A 22114-nucleotide genomic window follows, 5' to 3' on the forward strand; every position below is an offset into this window, starting at 1 on the left:
AGGCCAGAAGGGGAGAGGTGTCCTGCTCTGTCACTTTCCTTTTTATACCCTTGAGGCAGGGTCATACACTGAACCTGGAGCTGGGCTTATGCTCAGCAAACTTCAATGATCCTCCTCTCTTTACCCCCATAGTCCTAGGATTGCAAGTGTCCATATGGCTACTCCTGGCTTTTTATGTGGGTGCTGGGGATCTGAACTCCGGTCCTCATACAGTACTTGTACTTCCTGAACTTTCTCACCAGCCTTACACACACCTCTCTTCCCCCGCCCCCCAGGCTGGCCTCCGATAGGTAGCTGAGGAGTCCCTTCTGAAGCCTGTTTGGAGGGTCACAGCCTCATGATAAGCTTACCAGAATGAGTTAGCTAAAAATCTTACCCTCAGAAGACAATGTGTGTTATGTTGATGGATGGGGGCTCTGTACTGTTGTCCACTTGAATATTGACAAATTTCCACCCAAATCAATCACTTCCTTATTTCCGTTTGGCATGGTTGAAGTTGAACTTTTTTCTTTTCTTTTCTTTTCTTTTTTTGAGAAGGGGTCTTTCTGTAGCCCTAACTGGCCTGGAACTCACTATGTAGATCAGGTTGGCCTCAATCTCACACTCACAGAGATTCACCTGCCTTTGCCTCCCAAGTGGTGGGATTAAAGGCATGTGCCACCATGTCCAGCTAGAGTTGCTCTTCTTGACAGCAATTAGCTAACAGTTTGAATTGGGGTTTAAGACGTTTTCTGTGACAAAGTTCCCCTATAGTGAACTCACCCATTTTCCTCTTAATGCTGGTGGGAGGACACGCATCTCTTACATCTAAAACAGAACTTATGGGCTGGGGCTATGGCTCAGTTGATAGAATGCTTGCCTAGAATGCAGGAAGTCCTGGGCTCCATTCCCAGCACTGCATAAACTGCATGGTGGCACACGTCTGAAATCGCATCACTTGGGAAGTACAGCCAGGAGGATCAGGAGTTCAAGCTTGCACAGAGGTACAGGCCTTTAATCCTAGTACTCAGGAAGAAGAGGTGGGCAGAGCTCAGTGAGATCAGCTACTTAGTGAGTTCAAAGCCAACCTGGACTACATGAGACCTGTCTCAAATAAATAAGTAAATAAATAAATAAATAAATAGAGGGAGAGGGCCTGTATTTCTAAGACACATCCCTAACACCAGATCACTTCCAACTTCAAAAAGAGGGGGCATTTGAACTGTGCATTAGAAAAAATAGAGTAACACTTCTGAACTACAGCCCTCTTCCTTTTTGGTTTTGTTTTTGCTGTTGTTTGTTGAGACAGGATCTTACTATGTAGACCAGGCTGGCCTCAAACACAGAGATCGCCTGCCTCTGGCTCCTAAGAGCTGTGTGCCACCGCTTCTAGCAAGAGCTTGATTATTTTTTTCTTTCAAGAACTTGGTATTTATGGGCTGTGTAACACGGCAAGTTAAACTCCCTAAGCCTCAGTTACCCTATCTGTGAAATGGAAATCATGGTACCATTTACAGTTTGGGGTTTTTTATATTCTTTTGCTTTGCCTGGAACTTGCTATGTTAATCAGGCTGGCTTTGAACTTCAAGAGATCTGCCTGCCTCTGCCCTCTGAGTACTGGGACTAAAGGCATGCACCGCCACTCCTGGCCATTTACAGGGTTTTCATATGCACTGATTTGAGGATGATGGGGAGTTCAAGTACTAAGTGACATAAGGAGACCCTATCTCAACACCAGGAGGGGCCGGGGATGTAGCTCAGCAGCTAGAAAGCTTGCTTCACATGTGTACAGTCTTGGTTTTAAACAGCACTTAATAATAATAATAGCATTAAAAATACCCTTAAAGTTGTTTAGCACCATGCCCACGTAGTATACAGTGGAAGCACAGTATTGAGTGGACAGTCCAGCTGGAAAGAACATCAATAAACAGGCCTAGAGGCAGCAAAGCCCAGGACTGTCCTGTGGGCAGGAAACAGCTTGAGCCTAGGGTGATGGGAGGTTGATGAGGAGTCCCATCTGGAAAGGATAATGAGAGGCAAAGCTCGCTGCCCTCCTGTCTGCACATGACTTTCTGAGCTGGCAGGCAGTGGTCCCTGGGCCTCAGATTCAGGAACTGGCACCTGAAGAGAAGTCTTAGACTGGTGCCGCTGTGGAGTGCACTGGAATTGGAGTCCGCAGACCTGACTTCATCCAGGCTCCATCACTGGTGAGTTACTGCCTTTGGATAAGCAACTTCCAGACTCTGGCACCCAGTACTGGCACTGGCAAAAAATCTCCACACCCATCTCCCTCATATCCTGGGACCCTAGGTGGGGGTGAGAACAGCAGGCAAAGAAGGGGCAGCCCTGAATACCTGGAAAATCTGGGAAGAAGCTGGTGCAGTTTTTTCCACACGGGACCAGGCGGGGTTGGTCATCTACTTAGCCCAGAGAGATGCCAGTTATCATTAGCACAAGCCCCGTTTTACAGATGTGTAAAATGAGGTCAAGGAGGTGAAGAGCCTTGACCCAAGCAAGCCATGGGACTCTTAAGCGATTGACAGGTAGGATTCCAAGGCCCTTTGCAGCACTCGCTTCCGGCTTCTCCTAAACACTCCCAACTCTCTGCATGGCTTACTTTTCGGGAGCCCATCCAGGCAGAAGCCCTGGTTCCCCAAAAGGGCACGCTGCCCTAGAAGTCTGGACCGCCGAGGGCGTGGTGGGGAGGGACTGCCAGGCCAGGTCGCGGCAGACAGGTGTTCGGCAGGGTCCGGACCCGCCCCGGCAGCACCTCGACCCTCTCTCCGGGCCCCCAGCTCCACGTATGCAAATCGCTGCTTTGCATGGGCCCGGGGCCAGGCGCGGGGGCCCTGCCAGGAGGCGTGGCCCGGGCCCCCGCCCGGCGCCGCGTGCTCACCTGGGGAATGTGCTAAGCCTGACCGTGCCGAGTGCTGCCCGGGCCGGAGCAGCGGAGCGCGCAACCGAGGTGGCGACGGCTCCGGCAGCGGCTCCCGCGGTGGCGGCGGAGGCCGGGGGCGGGAGGAAGGAGACCCTGGCTTCCCCGGGGGCCCGGCTGGGGCAGCCGCGAGGGACCTGGGGGGGCGCTGGCTTTGGCCCCACCTGGGGCAGGATGGTGAACCTGGATCCCATGCACACAGGTAAGGGGTAGAAGGAGTGAGCTCCGACAGGTGTCACTGCGCGTGGCAAGGGGCCAAGGACCTGGACACCACAGAGGCGTGGGCGGGGCTAAGGGGATAAATCCCTGGCTGCCGGGAGATGGCGATGTGTGTAGCGGGTCATCCAGGCGGCGTGGTAGGTGTCCAAGGGATTAAAGAGAAGTTTGGGCTGAGTCTTGGGGGACTAGTAAGGGAAGCATGGAGTTCCTGAAGTCCCAGATCTGGGGAAGAGGCAGTTGAATGGGGCTTGGGTGTGCTGAAGTGCTAGTCGCAGGAGGTTGCAGGAGATGGGTGGTTCACTCCCTCAGTCAGGGTGTGGACCTAAGAGTGCATACGTGTATCCACATGCTGCGTGTTTGGTGTTGGGGCACCTGTGTGAAATGCAGGCAAAGTGGGCATGGGGGGTGCCTAAGAGAAATGGGTAGGGTGGAGCAATTCCAGCGGCACACCTGGGGCAAGTGCCATGCCATAAATGCATTGATTAAGACTTGTGTAAGCATGTGCCAGTAAGTGTCAGGAGTGTCTGCCTGTCCCCCCTTGTAGGCTAGGAGAATCGATGGAGCAGACCCTAAGGGGGCTGATGATTCTTGCACCCTAGTGTTCCAATGTGTCTGAATGTGTGGGAGGTGTGTCCACTTACATCCTCAGCTGGTTTTGTGGGTGCTGTGGGCTCAGTGCATGATAGGCCTATGTCCAAGAGGCACATCTTCTGAGTCCCATATTCCATGACCTCCTTTCCTGATGGACTGGAACCCAGGAGCTGGAAAGGCATGGCCAGGATCCAGTTTCCCCTGCAGGAACAAATGAGAGGCCAGTGCGGAAGGACCCAAGTCCTCCATTCATGCTTGTGGATCCCTCACTTCCCAGCTGGGCTAGGGTAAAATCTACTAAGCTGAAGGACTGGGCTTGGTGATGATGGGGGCCATGATGATCTGTTGAGCTGCCTGAGGGGATGAGTGAAGAACAGACTCAAGGTCAGACTCAAGGTGAAAAAACCTGGACATAACTTGGGCACTACAAGCCTTGCTTCTCACCATGTGCAGGACCCACTGATCTTTCTTTAGAACTTCAGGGTTGCTGAGGGATCGTGTTCATTGTCCTAAAAGAATGAGGAGGTCAAAGAGGAGAAGAATGAGGAGGAGGAGATGGAGGAAGAGAAGAAGAAAGCAGCTCTTCTGACCCACCCCCAGAAACAGAGCAGGCTAGATCTTCCAGGCTCCTACCAATCCTAGAAACAGGCAGCAGTGGAGACATATGAGGCCCAGGATGCCCAGATCTGCTGAATACAAGACTGTCTGGCAGAGAGAAATGTTGGCAGCCATGCCTTGTTCCCCATGATATGCCAGGAAGGACTATTTGAGGCCAAAGGAACCTTCCAACTGGGTGTCATTCAGTGTCTGAGGAAAGTTTCCAGATCCATAGAACCAACATGGAACTGAAAGTAGCTGGGGACAGGCCCCTTGGGCAGGCATTTTATCCTCCACTTCTCCATCAAGAAGCCCTGTATTCAAATGGGAATAAGTCTTCTCCAAAGGTGGAGGGGTGGGGAGTTCTCTAGGACCAGGATTAGGGACTTCCTGGCGGGGGTTTCCAACTCCCTGCCTACTGGAGGCTTCTGCTTGGGGAAGTAGGAGGAGGTGGAACAGCTGGGTCCTGGCCTGGCAGCAGCAAAGGAACTGGGAGGATCTGGTAGAGAACTGGAGAGGGGAGAGGTCAGAAAGATAGTTCATGGCTCCACCCATGCAAGCCCCTGACTGATGCTTTTCAGATGCCCATGCTCTGTGTTCTGTGGGCAGAGTGTGCTAGACCCAAGATGGGATGACTCCTCAGGATGGTTGGGGTGACTTCTCAGATGGGGATCTATCCACCTTTGTGTGCATTGCCTGCTTCACTTCTCCAGTTGTCTTGCAACTCTCCCCTGCCAGTTTCTTTTTCTTTTCTTTCTTTTTTTCTTTTTCTGCTCTTTTTGAGACAGGGTCTTCCTGTAGCCCCAGCTGTCCTAGAACTTGCTATGTAGACCAGCCTGGCCTGGAACTCACAGAGATCCGCCTGCCTCTGCCTCCCAAGTGCTGGGATTAAAGGCCTGCACCACCAAGCCTGGCTTCTGCCAGTTTCTTTAGGCAATTCCTCTTGGGTCTCACTCCAAGTCACTAAATCTTGGTCCCTCTGGAATGTCTGCCCTTTGGTGGCACATCCATAGGCTCTCTCAGTTTGGGACTTTCTGAGCTGCACTAGCTTTTCAATTTGAGATCTTCATTGTTTTATTTTTTGAGAGAGAATCTTGCTATGTAGCCCAAGCTAATATCAAATTCTTAAGTAATCCTCCTGCCTCAGCCTCCCCAGTGCTTGGATTACAGGTATAAGCCACTATGCCAGGCTTTCATATGAGCTCTGCTGTGTATATGGACAAGGAAGTGGTCCTTCTCTCTCTATGAACTGTCTCATTGCAGGCTCCCTGCCTGGGTTCATCAGTCTAATAACTACAGAAACATGGTCTTTTCTTAGTCTTACCCTTCCCCCATAGTAATCCCATATTCTGCTGATCCTTAAAGACTGAGACTTCACTGGAATTCCCAATCCAATTGTAGGAATCCCTCCTCATTGATTTCCTGGGACAGTTTCTATGTAAAACGAAGAGGATAGAGCTCATAGACATAGTCATAGGCTTGTTCCAGGTCCCATTTCAGAGAGCCCCATAGCTCCACGGCCTCTGAGCTCTATGTTCTTGCTCTGGTGGCCTAGCAACAAACTCTGATTCAAGGCACCACACTGCGTACCTAACAGAACCTCTCTCACTCTGAAGCACTGAAACCTGAGCAAGTGACACAACATAAGAGTTCTCAGTCAAAGAGGGGCTCCCTGTACTCTGGCCTGGAGGGATAGACAAGAAAGAGCCAGTCAGTCAGCTACAAAGGAAGAAGAGAGCAAAATGGTATGAAGTCAGCCAGAGGAGGACACCTGGCTGGCCTTGAGTGTCTTTCTATGTGTTTCTCCCTGTCAGTTGTTCCCCCACCAGGGCTGGAGGAGGGAGGCTGAGTGTCCCAGACGTGTGCCAGTTGGAGCTCAGGAATGCATTTGGGTCGAAAAGCCTGTTGAAAGAAGACAAGAGAAGTCTGCACCAGGAGAGGCAGAGCCTTGGCTAGTTCAGAAGTGGCATTGGAAGGTCCCAGGAAGTCCCCCTTGTGGAAGTGCCTCCCAAAACTTAAGGAAAGAACCAGGAGGTGGGTCCAGTTCCATCCTAGGACAGGAAAAGGGACAATAGGAAAGAGGGGTTGGAACTTACTTTTGCCCAGAGTAGCCTGGACCCAAGAGGGTACTCAGCATGCTACCTGGGAAGAGCATTGCCTTGGGGTGGTTGTGTTCCAAGATGTTTATGGAAGGGATGGCTTCTTGTCAGACCACAGCCCAGGAGGGCCAGACCATCTTCACCCTATGATGGTGCCAGACGAGGCAGGTCGGGGTCTACACTAGGTGTCTAGGCTCTTACATACTGCAGCTGAGCCTCCCCAGGGAAGGGAGGGTGGCAGAGAGCCGACTCAGAGATAAGAAACACAGCCACAGCGTAGCCAGCCCCACCCCACACCTCTCTCATTCACCCCTGGGAAGTGCTGTCCAACAGGTGAAGGGTTACAGCCAGCGTCTCGGGGAGTTTCGGTGTTGGCCCATTTTTAGGCTGAGACCCAAGGGCTCGTCCCACCCATCAGCCTCAGCCTCCTACCCAACAGGAACAGGTTCTCAGTATCTGAGCATGCTGGGGACAGAAGGTTTCCAGGTTATCTCACCCTGCCCCTCAGTGTGGCTCCACTTCCTGCCTTGAGAATCAGACTGTCACCAGGTCATGGAAGCATGGCTGTTGGGGCGGGGTGGCTTGGATGTCTTCAGAAATAACTGTTAGATGTAATCAAGTCTAAGCTTTAAGCTTATTTAAAAGATGAGTGAGAAGGTTTGGGGGATAAAGTGATGGGGAATGGATGTGGGAGGAAAGTTGGGGTGTTAGGCAACAAATTAAGGTTCAACTCAAAAAGCTACATGTTTAAGCCAGCCCTGGTGGTGCAAACTTGTATTCCCAACTATTCCTGGGAGACTAAGACAGAAAGATGTAAGTTCAGGGCCTGTCTGTCTGGGCTAGTGTGCATTCAAGGCTAGCCTGGGCAACTTGAGACCCTGTCTCAAAATAAACATGGTTCAGGGATGTATCTCAGAGGCAGAGCACTTGCCTAACATGTAAGACTAGTTTCTCTCTCTCTCTCTCTCTCTCTCTCTCTCTCTCTCTCTCTTATATTGTCTCTCTCTCTCTCTCTCTCTCTCTCTCTCTCTCTCTCTCACACACACACACACACACACACACACACACACATATACACACATACATGCCTATTTAAGTTACCAAGTTACCTGTTTATATATCTGGAGTTTGAAATAAGTTGATTCAGAGACTCTGGTTGCTCCAGGCTTCACTGTCCCCATGAACACTTTTCCTCTAAAGACAGGATTTGGAGAATGTTATTGGCTTCACAGGTGAAGGACAAGCTACAAAGGTGCTGGACAAAGCTACAACTGTCCATGGTAGTTGGGAAGGGCTAAGGAAGGAGCATGAATGACCAGGAGCAAGAAGAGACCAGGACTCCTGTCTAAGCCAGTGTCATTTAATAGGTGACCACTTTGTTTTCATTCATCATTTCATTTAATTCTCCACATACCCCAAGGAGTTGTTTCATCATCCCTGGTTCTAGGTGAGAAAATTCATGTTCATATATATGGCTAGAATTCCCTGGCTACTTAGTTATGGCACTGGATTAAATTTAGGCTTGTCTGCTGCCAACTGCCCCCCCTCTGAATTCCTGAATTAAGGCTCTGTTAAAGCAGGTTCAAACCAGCAGCAGGAGAGAATGTCTATCTTGTGCCTTTCTAGCAGGCTCTGATCAGAGCTTTTTCTCAGCACTGGGGAAGAATCCCTGTGGTGAAGGCTATTGATCAGGTGTTGGGCATTGTCCAGCTCCAGGCTGGGACAAAGTGAAACCCATTTTCCCAATAGCACAAAATGAGCAGTGGCAGAAGCCCATGCTAGTTCTGCATATGCACACAGGGCTAACCAAGCATATGGTTTCCAACTGCAGCAGGAGAGGCTGGGGTTAGGCTCAAGGAAGACCCCCAAATGCAGAGTAGAGGGGGTATTTTTTAGGGTTCTGTGACCATATGGAGTATATAGGGAGACTCCACAGAGCTCCCATTATTTACCTGGGTGTCTTCCTTCAGTTGACAGGCCTCAAAAAACTGCTCAAACTCCCTCCCTTCTAGTGCATTGGCTGGTGGCCCCATCTCTGCCTTACTTGGTACCACAGTCACTTCACTATGGAGGTGTAAATATCTCTAGGAGCTGCACCATTATCATTAGTGTCTTACAAAAGAAAAAAAAAGGATACACACCTCCCACCTTACCCCACTCCCCCCATCACCACCCCCAAATCCACACCCACCTCCCCACCACCCTCACCTCCCCACAAGAGGTCCACCCTTTTCCCTCATCCTGATCATCTCCAGACCTTGGATGTCTACACTGCCAACTGCCTGATTACCATATGCAAATTAAGGCTGCCTTCTTGACTGGGATTGGCTAGGATTGGCTGGGGAGCCTCCTATGCAAACATACTCACCAAGACTTTATCTGGTTGGAAAGAGTTAAAGTGCTGCTCCAGAGAAGAGGGTGGGGTGAGGGGGGTGGTCCACACAATTTGAATAAAATATTCTCTGTCTTAAACATTAGGATTTGGTGGTTTAATAAGGAGAGGAGATGAGAGAGAGAGATCAAAGTTGCCTCTTTTCTCCCCTTGGCTGATGGGAGGAGGTTTAGGGCCTCTTAGGTGGTGGTAGCTGTCTGTTATGGGTAAATGTTTAATTTACTGCAATGGAGCAGAGTGGAGAGGCCAGAGCAGCAGAGCTTAGGTGCTGACACTAGGCCATCTATAAGTCTGCTTTCTCAGCCAAACACCCCTTTCTCACTGAGCAACTTGGGGGAGTAGGAAAGAAAGGAAGGAGCCTCAGAGGGCAGGATCTCTGAGAAGGTGACAAAGGAGGTAGTAGGGTTTGCTCCCCAGATAGTGTGCTGACCTCTGGGAACCAGACAGACAACAGAACTGGGGACAAAAAGGTAAGAAGGGAAAACTGGTGAAAGTAGTCTTATCTTCTAGGTCATGATGTTGTATAGAATGGGGAGTGAAAGTGAGATATAGCTTATGCTATTTAATTTTTATTTTTATTATTTTACTTTTAAAGACAAGGTCTCCCTCTTTATGTTCAAGGCTGGTCTTGAAGTTATGATCCTCTGCCTTAGCCTCCTGAGTAGTGTTGGATTTTAGGGGGGAGGGGGGCATATGCCACCACATATGGCTTACGTAGGTTCTTGTGCAACTTTAAGAAAATAAAACAAATGTCCCCAATTCCAAAAGAAATGACAGATTGGAATGAACAGGGTCCCCCTGCCTCTAGGCCCCATACCCTTGCTAAATTTTACCTCATTAAGTCTGAGTAATGGGAGGAGGCAGCATTGAATGATACTGAAGGTGAAAGACCCTGAAGTAGCTATAGAGAAAGGGGAGAAAGAAAGGCTAGGAGAAGAAGCTAGCCCAGGAGGAGGGGGTTTGTGCCCCCAAGCTTATGAATATTCTAATGGCTGTATTTTCGGGAATCAGGAATTTGAAAGTCTGATGGTTGTTATAATTACACATTCATCTTTGCTATTTAGTTAAAGCCATATATGTCATAGCAAAAAAAAAAAAAATGGTGACCCATTATTAAAATCAGTTGTGTTTTCCCTATAGAGATCAAGATGAGTGGGGATGTAGCAGATTCCACAGACGCTCGCAGCACTTTCAGTCAGGTGGAGCCAGGTAAGGTGTTTTCTGGGAATGAACAGGCAAGCCAGGGATGGGTAGTCGGGAGGAAACTGTCCCGCAATCATCTTGCTTTACTTGGGCTTTCAGACCCAAAATCTGGGTCTTAGGACTAGAGGGATTTCTCTGGAGATGTAGAACCTTGGAATAGTAAATATTGGTCTCCATAAAACAAACTTCTGGAAGCAGGCCAGGAAGGAGCCGAATCCTTAGGAATAAGCAATAAAAAGGAAAAGAGATTTATTCTTGCAGTGCCAGGCATCAAACCCAGGGCTTTGCACATGCCAAGCAAGTGCTCTACCACTGTGTCCTGTGGATGCGTTTATTTTTATTTTTGGAATTGGGAATTGAACCCAGAGACTTGCATATGCTAGGCAAATGCCCCACCATGGAACCATACTCTAGCTCTTTAATTTTATTTCAAGACAGAGTTTTGCTAAATTGCCCAAGTTAGTCTTAAACTTACTATGTAACTCGGGCTAGTCTCCAACTTGAGATCATCCTGCTTCAGCCTCCCAGGTAGCTGGGATTACAAGTATGTGTTTCAGTTTTTTTGTTATTGTGTATGTATGATGTATATCCATGGGAACACATGCCACAGTGTATAAGTGAAGATTAGAGGACAACTTTTGGAGTCTCTTCTTCTACCTTTACGTCAGTTCTGGGCATTGAACTTGGGTCCTCAAGCTTGCATAGCAAGCGCTTTTACCTGCTGAGCTATCTAGACAGCTTGAGATTCATTTCTGTATGTGATAGTCCGACACCTCTAGAAGCAGCAGGCTGTATTATCAGGTCCTAGTGGAGCTTGTCTTCATTAGATAGGAGCAGGGTCTTTTCATCCCAGATTCTCAACCACCTTTCTTAAGGAACTAAGCAAACACAGGTCTATGCACAAGTGTTATCCTTCTGAATATTATGTGTGTGGCTGGGAAGTGAGCTCAGAGAAGGCACTGATGCCTAGACATGGTCTTGTTGGTGAAGAATAGAGATGTTTTGCTGTTCTCTCTTGTTACCACTGTAGCCTAAGCCTTGGTTTGAAAACTCCATGTAATTAAAAAGAACTTAAGGCAAGATAACTAGAAACTGTAACACTGCCAAATAACTTTAATAGCCTCCCAACAAGGCCCCAATTAGTGTTTCATCTGGATCACTAGAAATTAGAAGTGGAAGAGAATCGATGTCTCCTAGAACTAAAATCTTCTTTAACTGTTCTGGAACATTCTAGCTCCATTCTTGAAGCTAAAAGATCTGGGGTCAGAGACAAGACACGTGGAGGATGTAGGAGGGGGGCTCATCCTCACGATACATTTGCTATACATTTTTCTGCTTTGCAGTTTAATACTGAAGCAGTATCTACTTGAATAGATAACAGTGCACATCAAACTACAATGTTCAGGTTTTGCTTTTTATAGAACAGTTGGACTAAAGAGAGTGTGGACCAGTTGCACCCATTTTTCAAGGTGTTGGCCCCCCACCATTTGGGGGATTGAATCTAGGCACTTGTACATGCTAACCAAGTACTCTACCACTGAGCTACATTCTTAGCCATTATTATTATTATTATTTATTAATTTATTTTTTGTGTCTTGCTGAATTGTCCTTGAACTCACTCTGTAGCCCAGGCTGGCCCCCAACTTGCAGTCCTTCTGCCTCAACCTAACCTTTGGTCGGGATCACAGGCCTACAGCATCAAGCCTGACTTCAGTTGGTTTGTAGGTAGCATATATGTTACTGAGGTCTGTGGAGGAAGGTCACTGTTCTGCCACTTTCTTTCAGTCTCAAAAAGCTAATGTGATCTTAGCTGGAAGGTGCTGGTACTGTGTCCTTATTGATGCTTTTCCCTAGAGAAAAACAGAGTCTAGAGCTGTGATCCTAGAAAAGCTGGTGCCCTTTCCTGGAACCAATTCTATTCTCCAGAGCCCTACTGGCCAGAACACAGTTGAGCAGTGTCCATATAGAAAAAAAAAAACCCCACTTATCTCTTGGCACTGGGGCTTTGCTGTTAATTATTCTGACCAAATCAGAGATCTGTGTGGGGAGTCAGAAGGAGCTGCAAAGACCCCAACAATGAGCCAGGAAGACTGGGCTCTGATCATGGGAGGAGGCCAGGAAAGCTAATGTGTTATGGGCAGCCTGAGCAAATTCTAACTTTGTATAGGGCCATGAGAGCTGTGTATAGAGAAGCTTAAGGGTGAGCGAATCCCGAGGTGAGCTAGGATCTTCCAAATCTGTCATCCTCACCATCCACTTTCTTAGGAGGCAGACCTTTGAAGAGCATGGTTTTCAAATCAAACAGACCTAGGATGAAAGCTTGCAAATAAGCCCAGTGGGGTGGTGCACTCCCATTTCAGCATTTAGGAGGCTGAGGTGAGAGGATTGCTGAGAGTTGGAGAGTTCAAGCCCTGTCCTGGCTATAGTAAGTTCCAGGCTAACCTGGGTTACATACTGAGACCCTGTCTCTACCCTCCATCTTACATTCTACTCCCTAAGAAAAAGCCTACAGACCCACTTACTAGCTACCTGATTTAGTCATTTATCCTTGTCACATTATCACAAGAGAAAATGAATGTTGTCTTAGAGGGAGGGTTGAGAGTTATCTGAGATACTAATGTGCATAACCACTATCTTTAATGACATCCTTAAGATTCTGTGATTTGGGGTGCCACTACCAAGGACTCTTGGGCCACAGGTGATTAGGGTGCTCTTTCCTCTTCACCTGAGCAAGTGGGTCAGCCCTGAAAGTTGATTTTCTCCACTTCCCAACCAGGAAAGGATTCTGTGTGGGTCATCCACTTCTAGGAGATAATGAGTCTTCCATCTCCTAGGATCTTTCGTGCCCCTCCAACTTCCCTTCAGAGCTCAGCTCAGGTGACAGGGAGCATCAGTGGCTCGGTGATCCTCAAATTAATGGCACGAAAAAAGAAGTAGCTAATTAAAGTAACCAAACTTCCTGGAAAGTCATTCTGACTCATTTCTTTTTTTTTTTTTTTCAACAGAGGAAAGCTTATTAGCAGTTACAATGGTTACCAACTTGGTTTAATGGTTTCCTTTGAATTTTTAAAAGATACATTCACCTCCCCAGCAGGGCATGAATTAATAGGTGGTTTGTCTCTGGGTTTTAAAGAAGCTATAAACAAAGATGACCTAGAAAATCCCTTTTCTGGAGAGCACCCTCAGTGTTGTGTGAAATCCCCAAGGGCACTAAGGGATGAGAGCTGGGAAAGGGAAGCAAGTTCTCCCATCCACATAGGAGAGTTGGCGGGAATACCAGGGAGAGCCTTCCCAGACCTCCCAGATGCTAGAGACCCGCAGTTCGTCCTTCCCCTTTTCCAGCACAATCCAGAACAAAATGCCAAAACCTCAGATTGTCTAAGGCTCTGGAACTCCTATCTCTACCACCCCAAACTCCCTCTCCACAACAGGAACAGACTGCGGCCAGGGTCTTTCACCACTGATGAGCTATTTTGTTACTTACTATTACCTCCCTATCTGTTACTACTTTTCTTTATTTGTGCTGCAGTACTGGGGTTTGAACCTAAGGCTTCAGACATACTAAGCAAGTGGTCTACCACTATATTTCCAACCGTGTGCACGTGTGTGTGTGTGTGTGTGTGTGTGTGCGCGCGTGCGTACGCTCATGTGAATGCATGCATGTGGAGCCCAGAAGACAAACTCAGATGTCATTCAGGTGCTGTCCACCTTGTTTTGACACAGTCTGTCATTGGTTTGCCTAGCAGGCTAGGCTAGCTCACCATCATGCTCCAGGGATCCTCCTATTTCTACTTCCCCAGCTCTGGGTTTATAAGCACACCACACCTGGCTGCTTGCTTGCTTGCTTGCTTGCTTGTTTGAGACAGGGCTTCACTATGTAGCCCTAGCTGGCCTGGAACTTGATATATAGACCAGGCTAGCCTTGAACTTACAGAGATCCACCTGCCTCAGCCTCTCCCTCCAAGTGCTGGGACTAAAGGCTTCCACTGCCACACCCACCAATCCACATCTGATTTTTTTATATATGTTTTAAACATGGATTCTGGGGATCAAACTCAGGTATTCATGCTTGTGTGGCAAGCACTTTACCAAATTATCGTGCCAGTCCTGTGCTTGTTTGTTTTTGAGACAGGGTCTCATTCTAGCCCAGGCTGGCCTGGAAGTCATTATGTAGCTCAGGCTGGCCTTAGATTCCAAGCCTCCTGCCTCAGCCTCCCATCTTTTTCTCTTCTCATGCTATAACTGACAGCACCCCCTGATGCTGCTGACCTTTGGGGCTTTGGACCATACTGGTCACAGGCTTCAGAAGGAAAGACCAGTCATGGTCACATGGCACCTCCTACCAAGGCATATGTGGCAGCTTTATGGACATCATCTCATTTACTCCTTACAATAAACATAGGCATGACTAGCCCCATTTTCAACCATAAGGAAATTGTGGCTGAAAGTGAGAATCTAACCTGCTTAGACGCAGAAATCACACTCACGCTGTATGACTCTGTCATGGCTCTGCTGTGAACTCCCTGTATATTTAACCAGCATCCCTACATGGACCTTCATTTTCTTCTTTACAAAGAAAGGCTTTGGAGTGGATAGTCTGAGAGGGCTGACTTGTAAGGTCTGCTTTCAGCATGCTCTTCCATCTGTTCGTACATCTTGCAGGTGTGTGTAGGTTTCCCAGAGCTGAGCTCTGGCTCGAAGCCCTTTCCCTCAGCTCCTCCCAGTCCCCCTCTTCCCAGTTTCTCCAGTCAGCATGGCTTCTTCCAAACCTCCCTGTCTTGCTCTGCATGGCTTCCAGTCTTCTTCTCTGGCTTAACTAGCTGTTCCATGGCCATGTTCCATGAGCTCCATTTTGCAGCAGGTGCGGAAGATAGAGTCTCTGTCCCCATGGAGTCTTCCTTCAAGGGCAGGGATTCATGCTGCTGTGGAGAACAGTGATAACTGGTCTCTATTAGCTAGCTGTAAGAACATTATGGAACATATGCACTGGCATATGGATGTCATTAGCCCACTTTGAAGGTTGGAAAATTGAGGCTGGTGAGAATGTTAGGTGCTGTTCCCAAGGTCCCTCACCTAGCACATGATAGACTGAAGTGTTGACTTTTCTAGTGACTTTCTACCTAAAGACGGTAGTGGGAAGACTGAGGCCACCATGGGAAACCAGAGACAAAGGACCAGAGAGAATGGCAGACCAGGGCAGATACCAAAATCTGGAGGGTGCTTACAGAACCAGAAGGAAGACTGGTCTCACCCAAGACCCAGAGTCCTGTCCGGAGCCAGAGCATGCTTCCTGGGAGCAGAGGAAAGTGGAGGGTCTGGTCTGAGGGGGGAATCTTCTACCCCTCCTTCCCAAGGAACCAGCAACTATCACACTAGAAAGGAGGGAGGGCTCTGGGCCTTCTCATTTGTTCCCCCCAGGTTGGTTTTGTGTGTGTGTGTGTGTGTGTGTGTGTGTGTGTGTGTGTGTTTAAAATATTTATTTTTTTATTTTATGTGTATGAGTGTATTGCCTGCATGTATGTGAGTGCACCTGTGTTGTGCATTGCTGCAGAGGTCAGAAGAGGGCTTCAGATTCCCCTGGAACTGGAGTTAAGGACGGTTTGTAGCTGCCATGTGGATGCTGGGAATCGAGCCTGGGTCCTCTGCAAGAGCAGTTGGTGTTCTTAAGTGCTGAGCCATCTCTCCAGCCCCATTCCTCCCAGTTTTGACATCCTTGTCATATCTATAAGATTGAAGGACTAATATCTGTCTCCAGTCCAGAAGGACCACCCTGGAGATTCAGCTGTCTGGAGGCCCTAGAAACTTTCACTATGACTTTAAGCATGAGGAACATGCCTGAATAGGGGAGGACCAGTGAAGCACAGAGGCTAGTGGTCTCCCCAGGCCCTAGGAGAGGACTAGTGATGACCCAGGACCAACTCCCTCTCTTGAGCAAGGGTCCACTCATTCCTGGGGTTCATACACATATCCACCCTCCCAAGTTCCCAGGGAACTAAGCTGAGGACTTCCTCCAAGAAGTAAGGTCCCAGGAAGGACCAGGAAGGCTAAGCTTCGAAGATGAAGGCAGCTTTCAGTCGACTTGTTAATAAAGTGATCTCTCAAAGGCTGGAGGACAAGAGAAACCCAAGAGTACTTGAGAGTCAGGTAGTCTCCCTCTTTTTTTTTTTTGAGACAGGGTCTCTCTGTAGCCCCAGCTGGCCTAGAACTCACTATGTAGACTGACTAGCCTCAGTCTATACAGGCTAGTCAGAGATCCGCCTTCCTCTGCCTCCCTAATGCTGGGATTAAAGGCATCCCCCACCCGGTTAAGAGGCTCCCTTGACACCTGTTCCTATTAAGGCTGTGTGCTAGCACGTGTGCACACACGTTCTCCCGCTTATGACTAAATGAGAGTGGGTGTGAATGCACTTTGAAAAGAACATACCACCACAAAAAGACCATCCATTATATGGTCAGTAATTAGGGAAACATGCTATTATTGAGAGGCATGGGGAAAGTGCCCGGGATTTGAGTTTCCTCGGGGGTGATGGGAGTAGGGACTACAGAAATAAAGTGAAGAGAAGGATGATCTGGTCTCTAGGTCTGAGCTTCAGTTTGTTCCACCTCTTAACTTACCTCTGCAGACCTGTAGAATGAAATTGTGGCCCTGCACACATTACCAGAGAACCGAGGTGAGATCCTGAAAGTATTAGGAGTCTGAGAACATGTCCTTCTTATACCTCCCTTTCCCTTTGGAAGCATTCAAAGACATCCTTGGAAAACGAGAATCTGTTAATGAGAGAACCTGTTCTTAAAGATTTGGTTTTCATTTGTCCTCTATCCCAAGAAAAGTCAACCCCACAATTTCTCTTGGCTCCCTGTTCTTATAGGATATAATCCTCAGTGTCTCGAAGTCCCTTACCACCTATCACCTACAACTCTCATGCTGCGGCAGAAAAGTTCACTGCCTTTTGTTCTGGCCATCTAAAACTCGAGTGGCTACCGTCTCACCTTATTTCTGGTTTCTGTGACAGGGAAATTAGAAGGTAGTGATTCATCACCCAGACTTCCAACTGTGGTTCTGTTGCTAAAGGTCTCAGGAAAGTGGCCAATGGTGCCAGGAATTGCCCATCTACCTCTAGCCCTTGGAGAACTGTAACAAATAAAACAGACACAATGGCAGCTCACAGCTGTGCTGTGATGACTTCCAGTCCCAGGACTTGCTCATCCTTGGGCTCCCAATAGGGTAGCCAGGGCAGGATCACATTGCTCAGAGGAGCCCTGAGCAGCTGATGGTCCTACCCATACCATTGTCTCTTCCTCTTGGAAGTCTCTTTAAGGAAATGACCCATGCAGCCCCAGGTCCATCTCTACAGCCCCCAGGAGACATGGATTCCTTTCCTCTCCAGCTTACCAGGGAACAGAGTGAGAGGGCCAGATGCAGGGCATTTGTGAGCCATTTTAACCACCTGGGCTTCCTTCTTTGCCTCAGTGCATATTCCTATTTTCTCACAGTCTTAGGTTGAGGACCATTTGTTTCTCCAGCTTGTCATAGATCAGTACCTAGTCCTGCTGTGTGTGATGGTATTTAGTGAGGTACTGAGAGATCTGACCCATAATGCACTTTCTGCAGCATCCAAAAGCTGTACACCAAGTCAACAGAAAAACCCTCCTAAGCACTGCTTGTACCTGATCCTGGTCCTTAACGCAACTCCATAGAGCAGGCTTAGTTGATCAGCCGCCCTTGGAGGTACACTGCCGTGGAAGACTTTGTGTTCTGTAGGAAAATGAATACGCTGGAGCTTGGCCACATCTTCCTATGGCCTCCCTCTGGAGATGGTGGTAAGTGATAAGAGTGATGAGGAGGGGTCCAGCAGGAGACCAAGACCCCAGGTGTGTGTGTGTGTGTGTGTGTGTGTGTGTGTATGCATGTTGCATAGCACCCTCTCCCCAGAACACTGGAAGATTGTGTGCTAAGTAGTGTTTAGACCCCCCCCATCCTAGGCCTATGTCCTTTATCATGCCTCACCCCCCTAATAACAGTTAGGGGTAAATGCTCTTGGTCTCTTGGGTTCATCCTCCTCCTTAAGAAACAATTAGAGCATTGAGCCTCTGGTTTGGAAAAGTGCTGAGGAAGTGGATGAGAACTTACAGAGGAATGAGCAACTAAACGGGGTAAGACTTTGGTGCTCGAGGAGCAGGCAGACTTAGCAGCTGAAATGCAGTTAGCATCCTGCCTTGCTCCCAAGAGTTCACACATAGACAACCATGCAAACTCACACTCATATCCCACCCCTGAAACCGTGGGGTAGGAGCACCCTTTCTTTCTGGTGGGGTGGGTCTTTCCACAGCAACTACAGAATGGGTGGTAGAGATAGAAGATGAGTTTCAGGCCAGCACCTGCTGATGAGTCTCCCATGCCTAAGCCGCTTGCTGTGGAGTGGGGCACTGCCAGGGAAGAGAGGAACAGAAAGAGATGAGGACCAGCTCTCCTCTCATTCCCATTCCCACAGCCTCTGGTTTGGGGACAAGGGACAGATTTAGAGCTGAATGTATTTAAATTAAAGGGGAGCTATATGATCACCCCAGTTGGGACTGCATTTCCCTTCACGTGAGCTTGAGTCTCTGGGACACAGCAGGGCAGGTTACAGGGTGACCATGGATCACCAAGGTGGCTAAATTGTGTTTAGGGACTTCAGCCACCAGCAGTTCACGGTGCCAGCTGAGTTCTCCAGGGACCTGTGGGCTCACAGGTTGGGGGTCATGGGCTAAGAGTTGAGAGGGCAGGCCTCTGTGCCAAGCCAGGTGCCTGGGAAACAGAACTGTAGGCATCTCCCAAAAAGCCCCAGTGAAGCACTGTTGTTGACTCAAACAATAATGGGTATGCATTTGCATGGTATTTTACATACAGGTTCCAAACCATTCTTTCATCTCCTACCACTGGCAGCACTGAAGTCCCCCACGTCCTTTCTCTCCAGAGTTCATTTCTGGGGGTTTCACTGTGTTCCCTTGACTCCAGAAGACTCTAGCCTACCCTTGGGTTAGCCTAGAAAAAAAGTTGTCGGCCTTGCCTGGGTGTGCTTGGTCCAGGTTTGCTCTAGAGCAGGTGGCTTGTCAGGTCTGACCCGGCAGGTGGCCTCAGGTAGTAATGCCCCACCTGCCTGCTGTCAGTTCCAACAAGGCCCCTAGCATCAGGGATTGTCCACTCCCCACCCTTGCTCAAGCTGGGAAGAGAATGGAAAAATCTAAACCAGGGAGTCCTGAGAGGTGCAGAGAGGAGAAGAAACCTGGTGGTTGCTATGACAATAGGGTCCTGCTCACCATTTGCATAGGGTGATGATTTCCATACTGCTGGGTGAATTTCCATATCCCTGCCTCAAAGCCTGTTGGGGTGGGAGGGGGAGAAGGGAGAGGTCATTTGAAATTCAAATGAGACTGATTAAGGTTTTCTTGAGGAGGGAAGCGCAGACAAAAGGGGTTAAGCTGGCTGGCAAATGTTGGCTCTAGGGCTCAAAGTTATCAAAGGGAGGTGTGCCCATGCTAGCTAGTTCCCTGGCAATCCTTCTCGCCAGGAATCTGGGGATCTGCCTGTGGTCCTGGCACCAAGATGGGCATCATGACTACCTGGCTAGAAGACAGACTAGGTCTCTATCCTCTCCTGCACTTAGGCTCAGTGTGCCATATTCTTGGTGACCTGAGCATTTTTGAGCTCCTGGGTCAGGACCACTGATTTCTAGTTCTGGGTTTAGACCTACGTTCCTCTGGTTTCTATGGGACCAGTCAACTTTGAGTTTTTATTGTCTTTGGAGAATCAGTCTCTGTACTTTGATTGAGGAAGTGAGAAGACAGATTCCAGACTTATCTTTACCACTACCCTATCATCTAAGCAGGCCACATCCCTCATTAAAGTTGAGTCTGTGTCTCAAGTGAAGAAGGGAAAATAGATACACAGCTGCTGTGTATCTCCACTGGGCTGCTGTGTATCCCAGTCAGTGTTTTCTAAGCTCTTTGAATGATGTGAATGGTTTAGGAGGGCTCCCCTGCTCCCTTAGTCTACTCTGACCTCAGGGTCATTTGTTAAAAGCTTACTGCTCATTGCTCATTTTTTAAAGGCGCTCTGTTCAGTTTTCTCATCTATAAAATGGGGTTAATAATAGTATCTACCTCATAGGACTTCTGTGAGGATCAAAGTATGTTTGTAAAACACTTAGAACAATGCCTTCTAGTTAATAATGCTATTTGCTGTTATTTGTCCCTGGAGGACAAAGTGTCCATGTGGTGGGTGTTATGATCCAGTAGCCAATTTGAAAGACCTCCATTGGGAGTATGGATTATCTCCTGAGCAAGCTGGCCTGTGGTCCAGTGACTGGCCTTACCAGCACTAGGTGATCACCCCACAGGGAGGGCCCTTCAGGGAAATGCACCAGTCACAGTCACATCTAACACCACCATCACCATCATCATCACCACCACCCCCTCCCACACACACACCTACCTGTGAGTGCACGTATTGATCCTAGCTCAAGTGTATCTTCAAGTCCCAGGAAGTAGGGGCAGGGCAGGAAGAAGGGAGGGAGCTGGTGGGAAGTACCCCCTTCCACCTAAATCTAAGAGATGGGACAGTGTCAACAAGGCTAGATTCTGTAAAACCTTTTTCTCTTTTCTCCTTTTCTCACTTAAGTTACTGCAGACACTCCAAAGGAAGTTTCACTTGGAGGCAATATGATGTCATTTGGACAGCCGGTCACTTGGCTGTCTAGGACTTAGTGCCCTCACCTGTCAATGGCAAACCCAGGACTAAGAATCTCTGGCCTCGAATTGGCTAAGACTGGCCTTCAACTCCCGATCTTCCTGCATCCACCTCCCAAGTGCTGGGATTACAGGCACACACAGCCTGATAAACTTCAGGTTTGACCTCAAAAACATACAAACACAGAGGACAGACATCAGGTCTCTATAGTCCCCACTGATTAAGAAGAAAGATGGAGCTGCGCATGGTGGCATACACAAATAATCCCAGCACTGTGGAGGCAGAGGTAGGAGAATCTCTGTGAGTTTGTGGCCAGCCTGGTCTACATAGCAAGTTTCAGACCAGCCAGGGCTGCATAGTGAGACCCTATCTCAAAAAGAGGCAGTCAAGGTGCTTCTTTGAGTTGTATATATTGGGTGTGACCAGAATAGAGCTCTTACTTAACAGAGCTTATTTAACCTCCTTTGAAGGTAGACTTTATTATTTTTCTAGGATCAGGGGACCCTTGAGTGGAAATTTTGATGATTACCTTGGATTCTTACTCCCTGTACCAGTGAGCTGAGTCCCTGAACTCTTTCTGAGCACCATCTACCCAGGATGCTCCTCCCTCCCTGTTAGCCCTTGACCATGCTGCCCGCTTTGGCTCTCTGTATTAATGACTTCAGACTTGCTATGTTACCAAGAAGAGATACAGGGGAGCCCCAGAAAGCCCCATCCATAACTCAGATGGAAAAGAAATGAGAATTCTATTTCCTAAGGAATTAGAAAACCTTATCAAAGAATGACATGAAAAATACCATGAGAAACTGGGATGTTGTGCTGTTTAGCAAAGGGTTCAGCAGTGCCCCTTTGTGCCTCTGGCTTGGCCTCAGGCTCTTGACATTTTACCTGGAGAGCAGGCTTCAGATTTGCTTTTAGTTTGTGCCTTTTGAGACAGGGTCTTACAAAACCCAGGCTTGCCTTGAATTCTCTATGTAGCCAAAGCTGACCTTGAACTCATCTTCCTGCCTCCACCTCCTGAGTACTAGGATATTAGGTTTTTATCATAATACGCACTCAACAGCCTTTGGGTTTGACCTCATGAAAACACAGAGAATGGACATCACATAATTTAATAGGCCTGGGAATTCTACTGTTCTGTCCCTTAGACTAGAGAGACAGGTGTTCAAATCACAAAACCTTCAAGTCCACACACTGAGAGTCTGGAGGGAAACAGAGATTATCTAGCCCTGGATTAATGAATAGCTAGCTGTCTTTAGGAGAACTAGTTCTGACAGCAATGGATGTTAATTATATGGTATTGATTTTAGGGAAAGGATAAAGGTGCTGAAATCCATTAGTGCTGTCTGCCCTGGGCACAACATATATAT

The 22114-nt window shown here is 48.2% G+C and overlaps 1 protein-coding gene across 2 annotated transcripts in view; it reads left to right on the top strand.

Annotated features, from left to right (window-relative positions):
• The first annotated feature begins 3026 nt into the window (after positions 1-3026).
• Positions 3027-22114, top strand: part of Pou2f3 (POU class 2 homeobox 3) — a 91641-nt gene continuing 72553 nt past the window's right edge. The window contains exons 1-2 of one of the 2 annotated variants that reach the window (XM_008826003.3): positions 3027-3116; positions 9953-10021. In XM_008826003.3, the coding sequence (XP_008824225.1) occupies positions 3089-3116; positions 9953-10021 (97 nt within the window). In that variant the 5' untranslated portion in view covers positions 3027-3088. The remainder of the gene's footprint in view (positions 3117-9952; positions 10022-22114) is intronic. The other variant, XM_008826001.3, reaches the window with a different exon arrangement.

The sequence above is a fragment of the Nannospalax galili genome, unplaced genomic scaffold, assembly GCF_000622305.1.
Source record: "Nannospalax galili isolate Female #2095 unplaced genomic scaffold, S.galili_v1.0 scaffold229, whole genome shotgun sequence".
In the NCBI taxonomy this organism is placed as follows: domain Eukaryota; kingdom Metazoa; phylum Chordata; class Mammalia; order Rodentia; family Spalacidae; genus Nannospalax; species Nannospalax galili.